The following is an 18,036-nucleotide window of genomic DNA, read 5'->3' as shown; positions in this document are numbered from 1 at the left end:
AGTCAACCTTGGACCTGGTGGGGCTTGAACCTGCAGTAATTGCAGGCAGCTGGTTTTAATAACAGGCTTCTTACAGCCTTGAGCCACCACGCCCCTATTTACCCATATATGTGTTTATTTACCATATAATCTTTTTGTATGATACCTACATATATTGTTGTGACAAAAATAAATAAATAAATAAATAAATAAATAAATTGCAGAGCCAGCAATTCTGAGAGTTGAAGTCCACAAGTCTTAAAGTTGGCAAGGTTGGCGACCCCTGGCCGGACTTCTTTGCTTTGCTTGAGCTGCCTGGGAGTTGAAATCCACCCATCTTTCACACGGCCCAAAGTTGAGAAAGGCGGGCGCGAAGAAGAGCGTCGTAAAAAAAAAAAAAAAAAAAGGCAAGCTGCGAGGGCCCTTCTCGCCTCCTTCGAACCCAGAAGCGGATCCTTGGGAGGCCGCTCCGAAAGATCTCCCTCCCCACCCCCATCACCTGCTTTAAACCCCACCCCGCGGAGCTCAGCCCATCCCAGTTCGCACGTGGTCTCGAACGCCGCCCATCTCCGTCCTGCCTGGGCTTTTTCCGCCACTTGATCCGCGCGGTTCCTATATTTAGCTCGTCCCAGGGTGCTATATTTCGACTGCATGGCAGTCGGTTATAAGCCCCTGGGTCGCCACTCCCCCTTTTTCCCCTCTTGCTTTCTCTTCCCTTGGTCCAACTTGTTAGTTAGTTAACTTTAGTTAGCGCAAAAACAAACAAACTTTTCCTTTCTTTTCTTCTTCCCCCCCCTCTCCTTTTTTTAACGCCATAAGCACTTTCCCTTTCTTCCCGAAACTCAACCAACCGAACACCCTGCTTAAGAAGTGTCAATGAAAACAGACCCACCGGGCGCGGGTCATCCCCCCTCCCTTCCCATCCCCGAGCTGTAGTTTTCATCCAGACGTATACAATAAACAACACGTATCTCTCCGGACCTGGGGCGGAGAGCGAGAGCGTGTGGACTGACGGACGCCCGTTTTAGACCGGCCGAAGAAGCCATGGGGCGAGCGGAGGAGCTGATCCGGACGGCCAAAAAGTTGGATAAGATGGTGTCTAGGAAGAACACGGTAAGATTGGGAAAAAACCAACCAACCAACCAACCAACATTTGCGTGTTGGGTTTCTTAACGTTGCGCTTTGGCTGGCTGGCTGGCTCCTTTCGGCTCTTGCTTAACACAGAACCGCCTTTTGCAGGCTTTGGGAGTTGGTGCAAGTTGTTGTTTTCGAGTTGCTTTCGGTTGCTCGTTCGCTGCAAAGGCGAGGAAGAGGCGGGCGTCTTGGGGAACGCAAGAGGGGAGGAAGGGAAGGGGAAGTGGTGGGGTTACGTGCATTTCATGTAACCTTGGCTGGGTCAGTAGCCGCCGTTCACTCTCTGGGCCTCCTCTACTTACTTTTCAATTCCAGCTTTTTCTTCCCCCCCGGGTGTAACCAAGCAGAACTCGCATCGGAGTTTGCAGCTAACTTTCAGACCAACCAAGAGCCTCCTGAGAGCGGAAGGGAAGGCTTTTTTTTGGGGGGGGGAGGGGGAACAGGTGCTTGGCAAAGGCTAGAGCTCTTAAATTTGATCTTGGGGCAGGGCTCCTAAGGCAGGGATAGTCTGGGAGAAGTAGAAATACCACAGAGGAGGAGGAGGAGGAGGAGGAGGAAGAGGAGGGAAGGGGGGGCCTGTGTACTATCTGATTTCAGTAAGGTGGAGTGGCCCGCCATCCCCCCCCTATTTTTTGTAAACCGAACATGACACCACTCAGCCTAAAATTTTGGAAGGCACCAGGCTTGGGTGAAGCAGGAGGAGGCCTTCTCCTTTAACATAATTAATAGAGGTGGAAGGGCACCTTGGAGATCTTCTAGTCCAACCCCCTGCTCAAGCAGGAAACCCTATACCATTTCAGACAAATGGCTGTCCAGCCTCTTCTTAAAAACCTGCAGTGTTGGAGCACCCACGACTTCTGGAGGCAAGTAGCAATTATGATATTAATCTAGATTTATTTGTTGGTCACATTCAAGGTCTCCACTAAAAGTCCTTGGAGGTTGAGAAGGGAACAAGATGTTAGCGTTGTATAATTAAGCTATGAAAATCTGTTTTGCTTTGAGCCACCAGGTAGGAGGAGGTAGTCCTGCTTTTGTTCCAATAGTACATGTTTCAGCTTCATCAAATGTTTATTTGCCAAACCTTGGCTCTGTGTAGACTTTTCCACTGGCATTGGATTCAACTTGGTTCAACAAATCCATTCCAGGCCCTACTCTTACAACTTCCCAGCCTCTCTATTCATAGTGGGTCTTGGTTACTTTTTTGCTGATATTGATATTTTTTTAAAATTTATTTCATATCCTGCCTTTATTATTTTTACAAATAACTCAAGGCGGTGAAGATATCCACAGCACGCCTTCCTCTTCCTATGTTCCCCACAACAACAACAACAACAACAACCACGTGAGGTGAGTTGAGCTGAGAGAGAGTGACTGGTCCAAAGACATCCAGCCGGCTTTCATGACTAAGGTGGGACTTGAACTCTTGGTCTCATGCTTCCTAGCCTGGTGCCCTGACCTCTACCAAAGTGACTCGCTCTTCTATAACTGGCCAACCTCTATTCATAGAGAATGTGGTTACTTCGTTGCTGACAGTAATATTGTTGTTGTACTGCCTAACCTAGGGGTAAGCCAACTGTCGCTTAAGAACTGTATCTGATGCCCACCTTCCCTTTTTAGTCTCTCAGAAGTCCCACTAGCCATGTGTCGTGTCCCACTCCTCCGCTGATGGCCGGGTCAGGGAAATCCGAATCAGGTGTGCCTCTGCAGCTCTGCCAAAGTCCTAGCAAAGTTCTCAAGGCAGGCAGGAGACCAGAAAGTGACTTCAGCAAGATATGTTAGACTTTGCCTGACTCAGAGAATGCCAGAAAGCAGATCCTTTATATAGGCCATGGGGTGTGGCTCCATGACTCAGCACTTATCCAGGCCTGCCCCTCCCTTCCTTCTGACGCCGCCGCCTATCAATTCTTCTGAAGAGAGGGTCACTCCAGTCTGTAGCTGTTGGCAATTGACCTTCCTCAGGCTCACATGCTGTGGGGGAGGGGGAGGGGTCTAGTTGCTCCGTTTGCCTGGGCATGGAGCCAGAGCTGGGGGCTGGAGGTACTTCTTCCTCCTCAGCCTGTCTGGGCATGGAGCCAGGGCTGGGGCAGGGAGGCATACTAGGACATTCCTCAGCGTTCGGAAGCAGATAAGAAGGCCCCGGCTGCGGTGAAAGCGGGCGAGACACAACAGCATGACTGTTGAGAATGCAAGACAATTTATTCCATTTTTCATATGAAAAAAGAATAAATTCACAAATGACACTTAAAAAAACAAATCCCAGCTTCTCCCCAGAAATCAACTTTTACCTACCGGTACATATGTGATGTGGTCTGTGTAATTTTGTGGGGCCCCCCTTGTGTGTTCTTTGGCCTCTGGAACCTATCCAGACCTAACAAAACAAACAAGATGATGTTCAGAAGTTCAGATGAACTATATAATTCATATACTAGATTAAACTGGGAAGACGTCTAACTTTTAAATGCTCACACTGAGCATTTTCACAGGTTCAATTAAAAAGTCATGTCTTGAATCTGAAAGCAGAAAAAGAGACTAATTGACACTTTGGCAAGTGCAGAACAGAAGTTGTCCGCCTGCAATATTTTATAAACCTTACATGGGGGCTGCTTCTATCAGCTACCATGTTTTGGATAAGGACCAGGGGTGAAATGCTCCCTGATCCGGTAGCAATGGCAGCGAGTGGTTTGGAGAACCGGTAGCAAAAATCCCTGCCCCCCCCCTCCCCCCCATGCCCAGCTGAGCCACATGATCATCAGGTTTGTTTGTTTTTTACTTTTAAAAGCATTTTTTCTTCGGCTGAAAAAATGCTTTTAAAAGTAAAAAAAAAGTCTCTGATGATCGTGCGGATCAACTGGGATCGTCAGAGGCTTTTAAAAGCATTTTTTTACAACCTCTTCGGCTGAAGGGGTTGTAGAAAAAATGCTTTTAAAAGGCTCTTCTGGTGATGCCAGCTGAGTTGCCTGATCGCCAGAGGCTTTTAAAAGCATTTTTTTACAACCTCTTCAGCCAAAGAGGTTGTAGAAAAAATGCTTTTAAAAGTAAAAAAAAAAAATTGGTCATGCCCACCCAGTCACATTATCCCCCCCTACCAAGCCACGCCCACAGAACCGGTAGTAACAAATTTTACATTTCACCATTGATAAGGACCCCCTGATTTTAAAAAAGGGTGAAAAGGCTAGGTACTTAATTGGGACATGTTTCAAAAATGAGAATCGTGTTTGCTTCACTGTCATCCTTATCCCTTTTGGTTTATCGTATTTATTCCAGAAACCTATTTAAGCGGAAAGGTATATTTTGTCCTTTCATGCCAGCAGAAATAGTGAATTTGGTTAAAATCAGAGACTTTAGCCCTTTAAATCCCAGAAATGCAAGCATGAAATGCGCTGAGCACTCTCGAGCAAGAATACACCTTCGGGTTAATGTTTGACTTCCCTTGCAAACTTTGTTCTAGCTTGGGTGGACTACAAACAACTTCTTTAATCTTATTTTCCTGGATCTCCTTCAACTATAAAGGTGGACAGCTGGTAGTGTTCTTCCCACAGTGGAAGTCCTGTGCTGGAACAGGATTAGAAATTTTGATTTAGGGGAGGCCAGCCTAGGTGGACAGGGCACTAATTTTCTTTAGAATTAAGCAACAGTCAGTGGACCTTGAAAAGGCCTGCAAGCTTTCAGCGTTGAGCTTCAATATGTTTCTGGAATAAATATGATAAGCAAAGGGGATAAGGATGACAGTGAAGTAAACACGACTCTCATTTTTGAAACATGTCCCAATTGCAGTGTTGTCAATGTTTCTCATTCTATTTGCAGCAGCTGCCAAAAAAGCCAACACAGTTCTGGGCTGCATAAACAGAGGGATAGAATCAAGAACACGTGAAGTGTTAATAGCACTTTATAATGCCTTGGTAAGGCCACACTTGGAATCCTGCATTCAGGTTTGGTCGCCACGATGTAAAAAAGATGTGAATAGAATAGAATTTTTTTTTTTAGAATAGAATTTTTTATTGGCCAAGTGTGATTGGACACACAAGGAATTTGTCTTGGTGCATATGCTCTCAGTGTACATAAAAGAAAAGATACGTTCATCAAGGTACAACATTTACAACACAATTGACGGTCAGTATATCAATATAAATCATAAGGATTGCCAGCAACAAGTTATAGTCATACAGTCATAAATGGAAAGAGATTGGTGATGGGAACTATGAGAAGATTAATAGTAGTGCAGATTCAGTAAATAGTCTGACAGTGTTGATGGAATTATTTGTTTAGCAGAGTGATGGCCTTCGGGAAAAAACTGTTCTTGTGTCTAGTTGTTCTGGTGTGCAGTGCTCTATAGTGTCGTTTTGAGGGTAGGAGTTGAAACAGTTTATGTCCAGGATGCGAGGGGTCTGTAAATATTTTCACGGCCCTCTTCTTGATTCGTGCAGTATACAGGTCCTCAATGGAAGGCAGGTTGGTAGCAATTATTTTTTCTGCAGTTCTAATTATCCTCTGAAGTCTGTGTTTTTCTTGTTGGGTTGCAGAACCGAACCAGACAGTTATAGAGGTGCAAATGACAGACTCAATAATTCCTCTGTAGAACTGAATCAGCAGCTCCTTGGGCAGTTTGAGCTTACTGAGTTGGCGCAGAAAGAACATTCTTTGTTGTCCTTTTTTAATGATGTTTTTGATGTTAGCTGTCCATTTTAGACCTTGCGATATGATAGAACCTAGAAATTTGAAGGTTTCTACTGTTGATACTGTGTTGTCTAGTATTGTGAGAGGTGGAAGTATGGAAGGGTTTCTCCTAAAGTCTACCACCATTTCTACGGTTTTGAGTGTGTTCAGTTCCAGATTGTTTTGGTTGCACCACAAGGCTAGTCGTTCAACCTCTCGTCTATATGCGGATTCGTCATTGTCTCGAATGAGACCAATCACTGTTGTGTCATCTGTGAACTTCAGTAGCTTAACAGATGGATCATTGGAGATGCAGTCATTGGTATACAGAGAGAAGAGAAGTGGGGAGAGCACACAGCCTTGGGGGGCCCCTGTGCTAATTGTACAGGTATTTGATGTGAACTTGCTTAGCTTCACCTGCTGCTTCCTGTTTTGTTAGGAAGCTTGTGATCCACTTACAAGTCTGTTCCGGTAGTTAGAAGAATGTCTGGAATGATGGTATTGAATGCTGAACTAAAGTCTACAAAAAGGACCCTTGCATAGGTCTTTGGAGACTCAAGATGTTGTAGGATGTAATGCAGAGCCATATTAACAGCATCAGGTTTGTATGCTATAACTTGTTGCTGGCAATCCTTATGATTTATATTGATATATTGATCATCAATTGTGTTGTAAATGTTGTACCTTGATGAACGTATCTTTTCTTTTATGTACACTGAGAGCATATGCACCAAGACAAATTCCTTGTGTGTCCAATCACACTTGGCCAATAAAATTCTATTCTATTCTATTCTATTCTATCATCTGTTGATCTATTTGCTCGGTATGCAAATTGCAAGGGGTCTAACAGCGGATCCGTGATGGTTTTCAAGTAGGAAAGCACTAGCCTTTCAAAGGTTTTCATGACTACAGATGTTAAAGCAACTGAGAAGAGAAGAGCAACAAAGATGATTAGGGGACTGGAGGCTAAAACATATGAAGAACGGTTGCAGGAACTCAGTATGTCTAGTTTAATGAAAAGAAGGACTAGGGAAGACATGATAGTGTTCCAATATCTCAGGGGTTGCCACAAAGAAGAGGGAGTCAAACTATTCTCCAAAGCATCTGAGGGCAGGACAAGAAGCAATGGGTGGAAACTAATCAAGGAGAGAAGCAACTTAGAACTAAGGAGAAATTACCTGACAGTTAGAACAATTAATCAGTGGAACAACTTGCCTCCAGAAGTGCTCCAACACTGGAAATTTTTAAGAAAATGTTGGATAACCATTTATCTGAAATGGTGTAGGGTTACCTGCCTGGGCAGGGGGTTGGACTAGAAGACCTCCAAGGTCCCTTCCAACTCTGTTATTGTTGTTGTTGTTGTTATTATTATTATTATTATTATTTTGCTTTTTTTTAAAAAAAAGAAAAGTAAACTCTCGTCAAGTTAAGCTTGGCTCTTGATTACGTCATGAACACATGCATATTGTTTCGTTGGCAATAATATGCAAATAATGTGCCATTGCTTTCTTCCAGGCTATTTTTGTGACTTCCCAAACCAGTTTTCAGCCATGGAATTTCCTGGTGTCTAGCATTGGACACCAAGGAGATAGAGTTGGCAAGCGCACAATGTATTAAATATTTTGTCTCTTGATGCTTTAATGGCTTTATTGTGAGCTATCTAGAAATGTGGAGCAGGTGGCATACAGAGGTATGTAGGAATAAATAAAGTGTGGCCTTTAGCTGAGGAAATTTTGCCTATCTCTAGAACTGACCAGGGACGTGGTGGCTCAATGGCTAAGACACTGAGCTTGTCAATCGAAAGGTCAGCGGTTCAACGTTTCGAATCCCTCGTGCCGCGTAAAAGTGTGAGTGCCCGTTCCTTGTCCCAGCTTCTGCCAACCTAGCAGTTCGAAAGCACGTAAAACATGCAAGTAGAAAAATAGGGACCACCTTTGGAGGGAAGGTAACACCGTTCCGTGCACCTTTGGTGTTGAGTCATGTCGGCCACATGACCATGGAGACATCTTCGGACAGCGCTGGCTCTTCAGCTTTGAAACAGAGGTGAACACCACCCACTAGAGTTGGGAACGATTAGCACGTATGTGCAAAGGGAACCTTTACCTTTATCTTAGAACTGACGAACATGATGGAAATGGCCCAGTGTAATGTCCTTTTCGTTTCTGATATTCATACATCACAGCATGAATACAACAAAAGCATATGTTTTATCACTCTTTCTCTTTTTCTCTCTCCTCCTCTAACGCCCACTTTTCTGCTCTGCCCTAGCTTTCAAAACGAATAGAAGATTGGCAATTGCAGGGAATTGAATCTATGCAAGAGACAGATGGCAAAGTTATATATTGGATTTATTTTTGGCCTTTGAAAGCATTGAGGTGGGGGATGATATTGCTGAAACAGAGGTTATTAGCTGGCTTGGAAAAGATATCAAGATATATGCAGTGCTTTTAACCACGTCTTTTACTTATGGTTTTTCGTAACAGGATGGAGTATCAATAAAGGAGAGTATTTGCGCCCCAGGGTTCTTTGGTGCTCTCTGAGCTTGGTGGTTTTCTTGCAGACTTTTCATTATCTAAACCAAGTAACATCCTAAATGCACTTACTGCACTAGTTTGGGTAATGAAACGCCTGCAAGAAAATTTCTTTCCAGATTGTTCGTTTCAGTTTTTCTCAACCATGGTAGCTTGAAGATCTGTAGACTTCAACTTCCCAGAAAGCTGGCTGGGGAATGCTGGGCGTTGAAAGTCCGTGCATCTTCAAACTGCCAAACTTGAGAAATGCTGATCTGTTTTATGGATCTGTTCTTATTAGTGTCAGAAATTAGAGAAAGAAAGAAAAAAACTTCCTTTGGATTCCCATTGTCTGTAACTAACAAATCCAGTTGGGAATATCTGTTGCCCGAAGATCACCCTATCAGTGTCTTCTGACGTCTTGTTTGCGATCTATCTTGTCCAATGCCCCAATTAGCAATGATGTTTTAATTGTTTTAATGAAGAGAAACTTACGATTGAGAAACTGGCATGTTCCGATTTAATTTCCAAGCCTCCTGCCTCATATTTTATCTGCAGTAAAGTCTTAGAGAAGCCAAACAGAAAAATCTTAGGAAATACTTAAAGAAATGAAAGAGTTGTGAAGGAATTAGGGGGCTAAAAGATCAAGAGAAACAGGAGTCTGTGAATTCTAGTTCCACCTTAGCTGGGTGGACTGCGCCAGTCACTCTCTCTCTCTCTCAGCCCAACCCACCTCACAGGGTTGTTTTGGGGGGAAATAGGAAGAAGGGGGAGTATTATGTATGTTCTCCACCTTGGGTTCCTTATAAAGTAATAAAGGTGGGCTGAAAATGAAATAAATAAAAAGTGAATGTTTTGTGACCGGCTGCAACTCGACGGGGGAAGGCGTTTTCACGAGAGCATTTGCAGCCTCTTTGTGCTTCAGAAGCTGGTACAAGTTTTGCTCTCTTGGAACATTTAAAGCAGTGGTTCTCAACCTTTATAGTGCTACGACCCCTTTAATACAGTTCCCCACGATGTGGCGACCCCAACCGTAAAATTATTTTCGTTTTGAATTTATCGCGCCTGAAGCCATATTGGCTAGCGATCTGAACTGCTTGCGATTGCCTTGAGGACGGAGGCATTAACGCGGAGACTCCTCCCCTATTAAGTTTATCGCGCCTGAAGCCAGATTAGGCTAGCGATTGGGAGTGATTGCAGCTGACTTGAGAGGGAGACATCAGAGCAAAGATTTATCTCTTTTTTAATTCATTGCGCCTGAAGCCGAATTCGGCTAGCGATTTGAAGAGCCTGCAGCTGGCTTGTGGAGTCAACCATTGGAGCGTGATTCTTCGACTCACAAGTATACTTCCCATATTTCCGATGGTCTTAGGTGACCCCTGGCAAATCGTTATTCGATCCCCAACGGGGTTGCGACCCACAGGTTGAGAACCGCTGATTTAAAGGAAGAAAAAGAAAGAAAAACAGAAAATGAAGTCTAAATGATGCCTTCTGGACTCTTTCTACCCTTCCTCTTAGGAAGGAGCTCTGGACCTCTTGAAGAAACTGAACAGCTGCGCTATGAGCATTGAACTGCTGCAGGTAAGGCTGGGTTTGCTTTGCTCTCTTGAGAAATGTCGATTTGAACCCATTTAGCAGGCCTGTTAACTCCAAGCATCCTTGTAGCTTCAGCTCTAAAACAGGCAGTCTTCACCTAACGATGGTTACTGGGACCAGCAACTCTGTTGTTAAGCAATACGGTTGTAAAGCAAGGCGTCATGTTACTGTGATGGTTATCGACAGTTGCCATCGTTAAGTCAATCCTGCGTGATCACTAAGCACAATGTCACATGCTTAATATTTATTTTTATTGATTTACAACAAGTACAAGGAAACAAGTAACAGGATAAACGTAGACATGGACACTTGACAAACTGGCACCAAAAAAGGATATAAATAGGCAAAACATAGCCATAAACTCATAGCATGATTAAATATAATTGGGAACACTAGGACAGGGATGGTAGGCACGCTGGTGCGCTTATGCACACCCCCTTAGGGACCTCTTAAGAAACACAAAAGGTCCACAGTAGACAGTTCAAGGTAAAAGAGATGGGGATTAGAGAGACTAACAACAGGATCAGGTAGAGTGTTCCAGACATTCACTACTCTATTGCAGAAGTCATATTTCCTACAATTAAGATGAGAGCGAATTACATTGAGTTTGAATCTATTGATAGCCCTTGTGTTATTACGGTTGAAATTAAAGTACTCATTTACAGGTAGGACATTTTGGTAAATAATCTTACGAACTAAGCATAGGTCGGAACCTAGATGGGGTAATTCGAGGCTATCTAGATATATTATCTAGATAATATGGTCATGGTAAGGATAGTGCAAATTACTGAGAGCAGAACCAGCTGACATCTCTTGCAAAGGGCTGTTGTCAGCCTGTATTAGCTTAATTTCAGTTTTCCTCCAGGAACTGCAGAGGCAAATTCAGATGGATTTCCTCATTCCTAGTATCCACTTTATCTTCTCAACAGCCCTGAGAGGGAGGCTGAGAGAGAACAAGAGAACCAAAGCCATCCAGTAAGCCAGCCTTTGAGATCACTTGGATATCCTGGTCTGATGCATGGTTGGGAAAGCTGAAGATAATTTGAATACATTTTAAGTCCAGTTTACCCTTGAAGATCACAGCTCCCAAATTGTGACACCAAATTGCTCCTGGAGTTTTAAGAATTTGTCTCACCACCTTGGTATTTATGGTGTTCTCCCCCCTTATTACCTGATGTGGTTTTGTTAAACGGTTTTATCATTTTCTTTTTGCTTGGTTTCCATCGGGACTACTTGCTGGGAAAGACCAGAATCTGCAAAATGTCAAAATGAGCCTCATCTTTCTTTTTTGTAATACTTGCAACCAGTTGTGTGGATTTTGATAATCCGCTAACCCCCAACACATGTGAATCTTTTTAATGCATTGCCATTTATTATTTGACAATGGAGAGGTGTTGTAAATGGACCTAGTAAATAAATAAATTGGATGCATGATTTCCCATCGTTTTCATTGGTGGTGAGGAAGAATTGAGGAAAGGAAGCGCTTTGAGCAGAGAAAGGCCTTCCTGCTGTGACCCAGGCCCAAGTAGGTAGTAGTAGACGCACTGAGTTCAAAAAACAAACAGACTGTATTAGAACAGCTGAGAATTAACTCATTCTCAGCATCGTCCAAGCTAAATCAAAACAAATTCTTCCTAACACAAGTCTTCAGTCTTATCGCCAACCTTGGTCTAATTAGGCAAACTGCCAAAGGCTTTTCTTGGCAAAAGTTCAGAAGCAGAAGATGCCGACAAGAAATAAATGCAGCAAGACAAAGAGTAATTCTATCAATGTTGTTTTCCAACAAAGAGCCCAAAAGCCGTTGCTGGTCTTTTAAGCCTTATGGGAAGGACCAATCATCTCTTGGCCCTACTCCCGAGTCGTCCTCTTAGCTTTAGCTGCTCTTGCCTTCTGGCAGCTCTTCTCATGCGTGCATTAGGAACAGGCTCCTCCTGTTCCTCTGCCTCACTACTGTCAGCCTCTGGAGGCTTCGGAGTCCACACATTACTCCCAGACTGCCCTGACCCCATCTCTGCCTCTGACGCAGAGCCCTCATCCAGGCCTTCCCTAGCCTCCAGGACTGGCTCATGTTCTTCCTCAGCCTCATCGCTGTCTGACTCCGTTGCAAGTTCCGCAGGCTGCTGGCGGACCACAACACTTCCCTATCTTGACATCCCTTACGATGACGATTTGAAAATGGGGATACTGAGATCCTTCTCCCCACAAAGTATGGATTCCAGTAATTAAAAAAAAAATCATTCTTTCCATCATTTCAGACGACCAAAATTGGTGTGGCTGTCAACACAGTGCGTAAGCATTGCTCAGACAAGGAAGTGGTGGCACTGGCTAAACTCCTTATCAAAAACTGGAAGAGGTTATTAGGTAAGAAACCAGCTGCTCTTTTTGGTAGATGATCAGAAATAGCAACCATCAGATCTGGGGGAACTCTCAGATACAAAGGAAATGATGGACTGGCATCATCTTTCATCTTCTTTTAACAACCCCATAATCCCTTGGCAAATTCCCATAATCCCGTGGAGTCTGGGCAACTGAATTGAGCTGAATGTTTACTGGCCAGATGCCTTTCCTGTTGCCAATGCGGAGCTTTGTTCAGCAGATAAATTATCACTGTGCCCAGAGAGAGAAATATCTGCCTCTACCTAGGATTGAACTCACAACCTCCTGATTGTGAGGCGAGAGCTCCACCTCTAGGCCACCGTACCACTCAGAATGATGGACTGGCATCCTGGATTACAAAATCGCTTTCCAGTTTAATTGATCTGGGCAGTTGCTTTCATCTGCCCCATTTTCTCTTGTTTGCCTCAATGGTTATCATGAAATTTTTAAACTAGCGATGACCTATTTTTAAAGATTATCTGTCTACAGTAATTGTGAAAAATAGTGTAACTTATTTTTAAATTTCAACCTGATTTATTGCAAACTTAGTTTTTCAGTGTATTGCATCCCTGCCTGCTGTGGGGTTGTTAACTGCAAACGTTTAGGGGCAAAAATAGTACAAATTAGGAATAAATGTAATCATTGTATAAAAGAAGGGATTTAGAAATCAGCGGCATTTGCCCTTAATTCCACTTTTTTCCCCCCATTGACAAATAGAATGATTTGTGATGGCACAACTTGGTATAAGGCAGGGGTGTCAAACTGGATTTTCTTCAAGGGCTGGATCAGCATTGCAATTCTCCGCCGCGGGCTGGCTGGGGAGAGGGGAGGGGGGCATTTTTGTGACTGGTTTTTGGCTTGGACAAGCTCCTGCAGCACTTTGCTGGTCAAAATGGGGTGTGGCCTGGATGGTTTGGGCCGGCAAAGTGCTTCAGGAGTCTGTCCAGTCTGAAAACGGGCTGTGCAGGAGCCGCACATGGCCCTACCACACCCTGTTTTGGTCAAATCCAGCAAGTTCTGACAGGTTCTGGAGAACCGGAAATTTTGAGTAGTTCGGAGAACCGGCAAATGCCACCTCTGGCTGGCGCCAGAGTAGAGTGGGAATGGAGATTTTGCAATATCCTTCCCCCAGGAGTGGGGCGGGAGTGGGGATTTTGCAATAACCTTCCCCTGGAGTGGGGTGGGAATGGGGATTTTGCAATATCCTTCCCCCAGGAGTTCGGTGGGAATGGGGATTTTTCAGTATTGTTCCCCTGGAGGGGGTGGGAATGGAGATTTTGCAGTATCCTTCCCCTGCCATGCCCACCAAGCCACGCCCACCAAGCCACACCATGCCCACCAAGCCACGCCCACAGAACCGGTAGTAAAAAAAATTGGATTTCACCACTGCAGCAAAGCGCTTCAGGAGGCTGGTTCAGGCCAAAAATGGGCCGTGTGGGGGCTGCACACACACACACACACACACACACACACACAGAAACAAACACACACACTTGCCTTATTTTTGCTGTTAGAGGCACCGCAGGCTAGTCCTTTGCTATTTCCAGGCTGGCTCCATGGGCCAGATTTAAGCACCCTGCGGGCCAGATCTGGCCTGCGGGCCTTGAGTTTGACACCCCTGGTATAAGGGATTCAAATGCTTTCCCCCTGGATTGCAATCCTTTTTCTTGAGAAGAAATTGACTTTAATGCTTTTGATCCCCATCAGTCCAACCAAAATGAGAATGCCAAGGGCTGAGTGGCTATGGTGCTTTTCCCAGTGACCGAGTGGGGTCCTTACGCTGTTCCATTGGCTACAATCCTACCTGGATTTTTTTTCTTTTAGAGTCATCTGGGACACAGAAAGGGAAGAAAGAGAAAGACGTAGCTGTCTCCGGCTGGAAAGCTGAAGGGGCGCTTTCCAACTCCATGGAAGTCTGCAAAAGTCCTGATGGAAAGCAGAAAGACAGGTATTAGCATATTCAAGCTGTTTGCACCAATCTGTCAGCATTGCAACAAATACCATACTTTTCGGAGTATAAGACACACTTTTTCCCCCCTAAAAGAGGGTGGAAATATTGGTGCGTCTTATACACCGAATGCAGCCATTTTTGGCCCTCGTGCATCCTGTTTTTGCCCAAAACAGGCCCATTTTTCACAAAAACGGGATGCACAGGGGGTTTCGGAGGCCTGCAGAGTGCTCCTGTGGGCTGGGGAGGATAAAAATGCAATGCGTGAGGGGTTTGGGAGGCCAAAGCCTGGCCCATTTTTGCAAAACGAGGGCGTTTTTGCCCTCCTCAGCCCCCCCCCAGGAGTACTCTGCAGGCTCCCAAACCCTCTGTGTCCCTGTTTTTGCAAAAAAACAGGGCCGTTTTTGGCCTCCCAAACCCTCCACGTGTCACCTTTTTGCCCTCCCCAGCCCTCAGGAGCACTCTGCAGGCCTCCCAAACCCTCTGCGCGTCCCATTTTTGTGAAAAACAGGATGCGCAGAGGGTTTGGGAGGCCTGCAGAGTGCTCCTGGAGGCCGGGGAGGGCAAAAACTTTTTTTTTCTTGTTTACCTCTTCGAAATCTTGGTACGTCTTATACTCTGGTGCATCTTATAGTCCAAAAAACATGATAGCTAAGATGACGGTGTTTTGCAAATACCATGCTGGGTAAACTTGAGAGAGCAGAATTGGCTGCAGGTAGTCCTTGAGTAACTAACAAGGTTAAATCAGGGTAACTGGACCAAAGTTTATTAAATGGAGTCGTTTCATTACACATCCAAGTAACTTCTTTAGTCAAAATAAAAAATTTGGTTAGGCAGAGTGAGAGAGTCATTGGAATGTACCAACTCTGGCCCATACCAACTGCAGGGGTGTCTCCCCAAAATGTCTTGCAATAGGTCAAGGGTCTGCAAACTTGGCTGTTTTAAAACTTGTGGACTTCAACTTCCAGGAAGTTGAAGTTCATAAGTCTTAAAACAGCCAAGTTTGCAGACCCCTGCAACAGGTAAATGAAAACTCAATCATCCAGGCTAAGTTGTCGTTTTGACTGAAGAAGTTCCTTGGATGAGTAATAAAATCTCCATTTTATAAACTTTGGTCCAGTTGCCTTGATTTAACCTTTTTAAATACTTTTAGCCTGGATGAATTGAGTCTTCATTTACATAGGAACTCCTTAACTTACAACCATCTGTTCTAGCAACTGTTCAAAGTTACAATGGCCCCGAGAAATGTGACTTACAACTGGTCTTCATACTTAACAACCATTGCAGATCCCCTGCCTCCTGGTCACTTGATCAGAATTCAGGCACTTGACTTTAAATTTAAATTTTTATCAGATTTTTTGTAATAATTTGCTTCTGGAACTCTGGACTTTGATATGGCCCAAAGGGCTAATCAATAAAGTAAACTAACTAACTATTCTGATATCAAAATCTGCAGTTCCCAAAAGAAGTATGTTTTTACAGCATATACATTCTCTAATGCAGTGTTTTTCAACCTCAGCAATGTTAAAGTGTGGACCTCAACTCCCAGAATTCCCCACCCAGCATGCTTTCTGAGAGTTTTAGTCCACATATCTTAATGTTGTTGAGGATGAGAAAGACTTGCTATATATAGTGCAGGGGTGTCAAATTGGATTTCTGTGAGGGCCAGATCAGCATTGTAGTTCTCCTCTGCGGGCTGGCCGGGGGTGGGGGGGATGGCCTTGACGGGCTCCTACAGCACTTTTTCGGCCCAAAATGTGCAGGAGGGGCACACACAGCCCCCATGCGGCCCGTTTTCACCCTGGACAGCCTCCTGCAGCACTTTGCCAGCCAAAAAGGGATGTGGGGGCAGCCCCCCACACACACCAGAGGTAGGTTTCAGCAGGTTCTGACCAATTCTGGAGAACTGTTAACGGAAATTTTGGGTAGTTCGGAGAACTGGTAGTAAAAATTCTGACTGGCCCTACCCCCATCTATATTCTTTGCCTCCCAAGTCCCAGCTGATTGGGAGGAAATGGGGATTTTGCAGTAACCTTCCCCTGGAGTGGGGTGGGAATGGAGATTTTACAGTATCCTTCCCTGGAGCAGGGTGGGAATGGAGATTTTAGAATGTCCTTCCCATGCCATGCCATGCCACGCCCACCAAACCATGCCACGCCCACCAAGCCATACCCACAAAACCGGCAGTAAAAATTCTGACTGGTCCCACCCCCATCTATTCTCTGCCCCCCAAGTCCCAGCTGATTGGGAGGAAATGGGGATTTTGCAGTAACCTTCCCCTGGATTGGGGTGGGAATGGAGATTTTACAGTATCCTTCCCATGCCACACCCACCAAGCCATGCCACGTCCAACAAGCCACACCCATAGAACTGGTAGTAAAGAAATTTGAAGCCCACCACTGCCCTGCACCCCGTTTTTGCTGCCAGATGCACCGCAGGCCAGTCCTTTGCTATTTCCAGGCCGGCCCCGTGGGCCAGATTTAAGCACCCCACAGGCTGGATCCGGCCCGTGAGGCCTTAAATTTTGACACCCCTGCTACAGTGATAGGATTCAAGTAATTTAACAACCGGTTCTCTGCCCTAATGATTTGTTCCAACAACCAGTTTGCCAAACTGCTCAGAAAGTTATCAACCGGTTCTGTTCTGTCCCCCCTCGCCTCTGTCCGAGCGATGGCTTAATTAGCCAGCACTATCAGCTCTGGCAGCAGACTAGCGAGCGTCTGTCAAGTGACTCTGTTACCTCCCTTGATGCCGATGAATCACCCAGGAACAAACAGTACTTCAGCTCTAGTTAAGCAGTTGATTTGCCTGCTACAAAGAGACAAAGCAGCCCTCGCTGGTTTTATATCCTGTGGGGTGTGGCTCCATGACTCAGCACTTCCTAGGCCTGCCCCACCCCTGCTTCTGTTGTTCCCGCCTCTCCTGCCTACGAAACCTAGGGTCCAGCCAGGCCTGATTGCCATCACCTGGGTCTGGAGGCGTGGCCTGGGGGGGGGAAGAGTCAGGGGATGGAGGCCTCCTTATCTCCTCCACCTGGCCTGCCTCTGGCTCCTGGAGCTGAGCCAGGGAAGCCGGTGCTCCCGAGGTAAGTCCTGATGGCCCTTCCCCCTCACTTTCCAAGTCATTTTCTGGCAGGGGGTCCGGCTTGGGGGGCGTAGACACAACAGGTTCTCCAGAAGTGGTGCGAACTGGCTGAATCCCACCACTGCCCTGCTATAGTGTATCTGGACTGCACAGCCTGGAGAAGCGACATCTTTGGAGATGGAGGAACTCCCCAAATCAAGGCTTGGAATAGAAAGAGTTGAAGAGAAGGCATTTAATAGGGATGAGCAGTGCTTTGGATTTGATTCAGAGTGGGTGGGAACACAAATGGGGCGGCCCCCTCTTTTTCTGGGTTGTATGCAATGGGGAGGTGGGGGGGGGCAGCCATCCCCTTCTGAGCCAAGAAAAGCCTTTTGAAACCAGAAGAATTCTAATGTTTACAAGTAGATTTCCGAGTAATTCATAATGAATCATAAACCTCTTAATTGTTTGATTGTTCTGACCACAACATATTTTTCCACCAGCGTCAGACAGTTGAAACCAATAAAAGAAAGAAAACATGAGAAAAACGGAGTGTTTTGAGAAATACTTAAAATCTACAGCTCAGTTCTGGTGCATAAATCGAATTTCTAGGTTCAGAGCGTGGTGAAATGGACCCTAAAATGTGTGTGTGTGTATGTGTGTGTGTGTGTTGAAGAAGGGGACTGGAGGGTTTGCTAAATGTGATTTATCTTTTGCATCTGACTGCTAGATCTTACAGTTTTAATAAAAAAAAATAGCTCCATATTTGCCTTTGTC

At 45.0% G+C, this 18,036-nt stretch overlaps 1 protein-coding gene across 1 annotated transcript in view; it reads left to right on the top strand.

Moving 5' to 3' along the window:
* Positions 1-547: 547 nt before the first annotated feature.
* Positions 548-18,036, top strand: part of TCEA3 (transcription elongation factor A3) — a 50,032-nt gene continuing 32,543 nt past the window's right edge. The window contains exons 1-4 of the mRNA XM_058196337.1: positions 548-1,092; positions 9,795-9,857; positions 12,128-12,233; positions 14,073-14,196. Coding sequence (XP_058052320.1) covers positions 1,024-1,092; positions 9,795-9,857; positions 12,128-12,233; positions 14,073-14,196 — 362 coding nt within the window. The 5' untranslated portion in view covers positions 548-1,023. The remainder of the gene's footprint in view (positions 1,093-9,794; positions 9,858-12,127; positions 12,234-14,072; positions 14,197-18,036) is intronic.

The sequence above is a fragment of the Ahaetulla prasina genome, chromosome 10 (genome assembly GCF_028640845.1).
Source record: "Ahaetulla prasina isolate Xishuangbanna chromosome 10, ASM2864084v1, whole genome shotgun sequence".
Classification (NCBI taxonomy): Eukaryota; Metazoa; Chordata; class Lepidosauria; order Squamata; family Colubridae; genus Ahaetulla; species Ahaetulla prasina.
The sequence above is the reverse complement of the archived record's forward strand: the minus strand, read 5'-3'. Positions and strand labels throughout refer to the sequence as shown.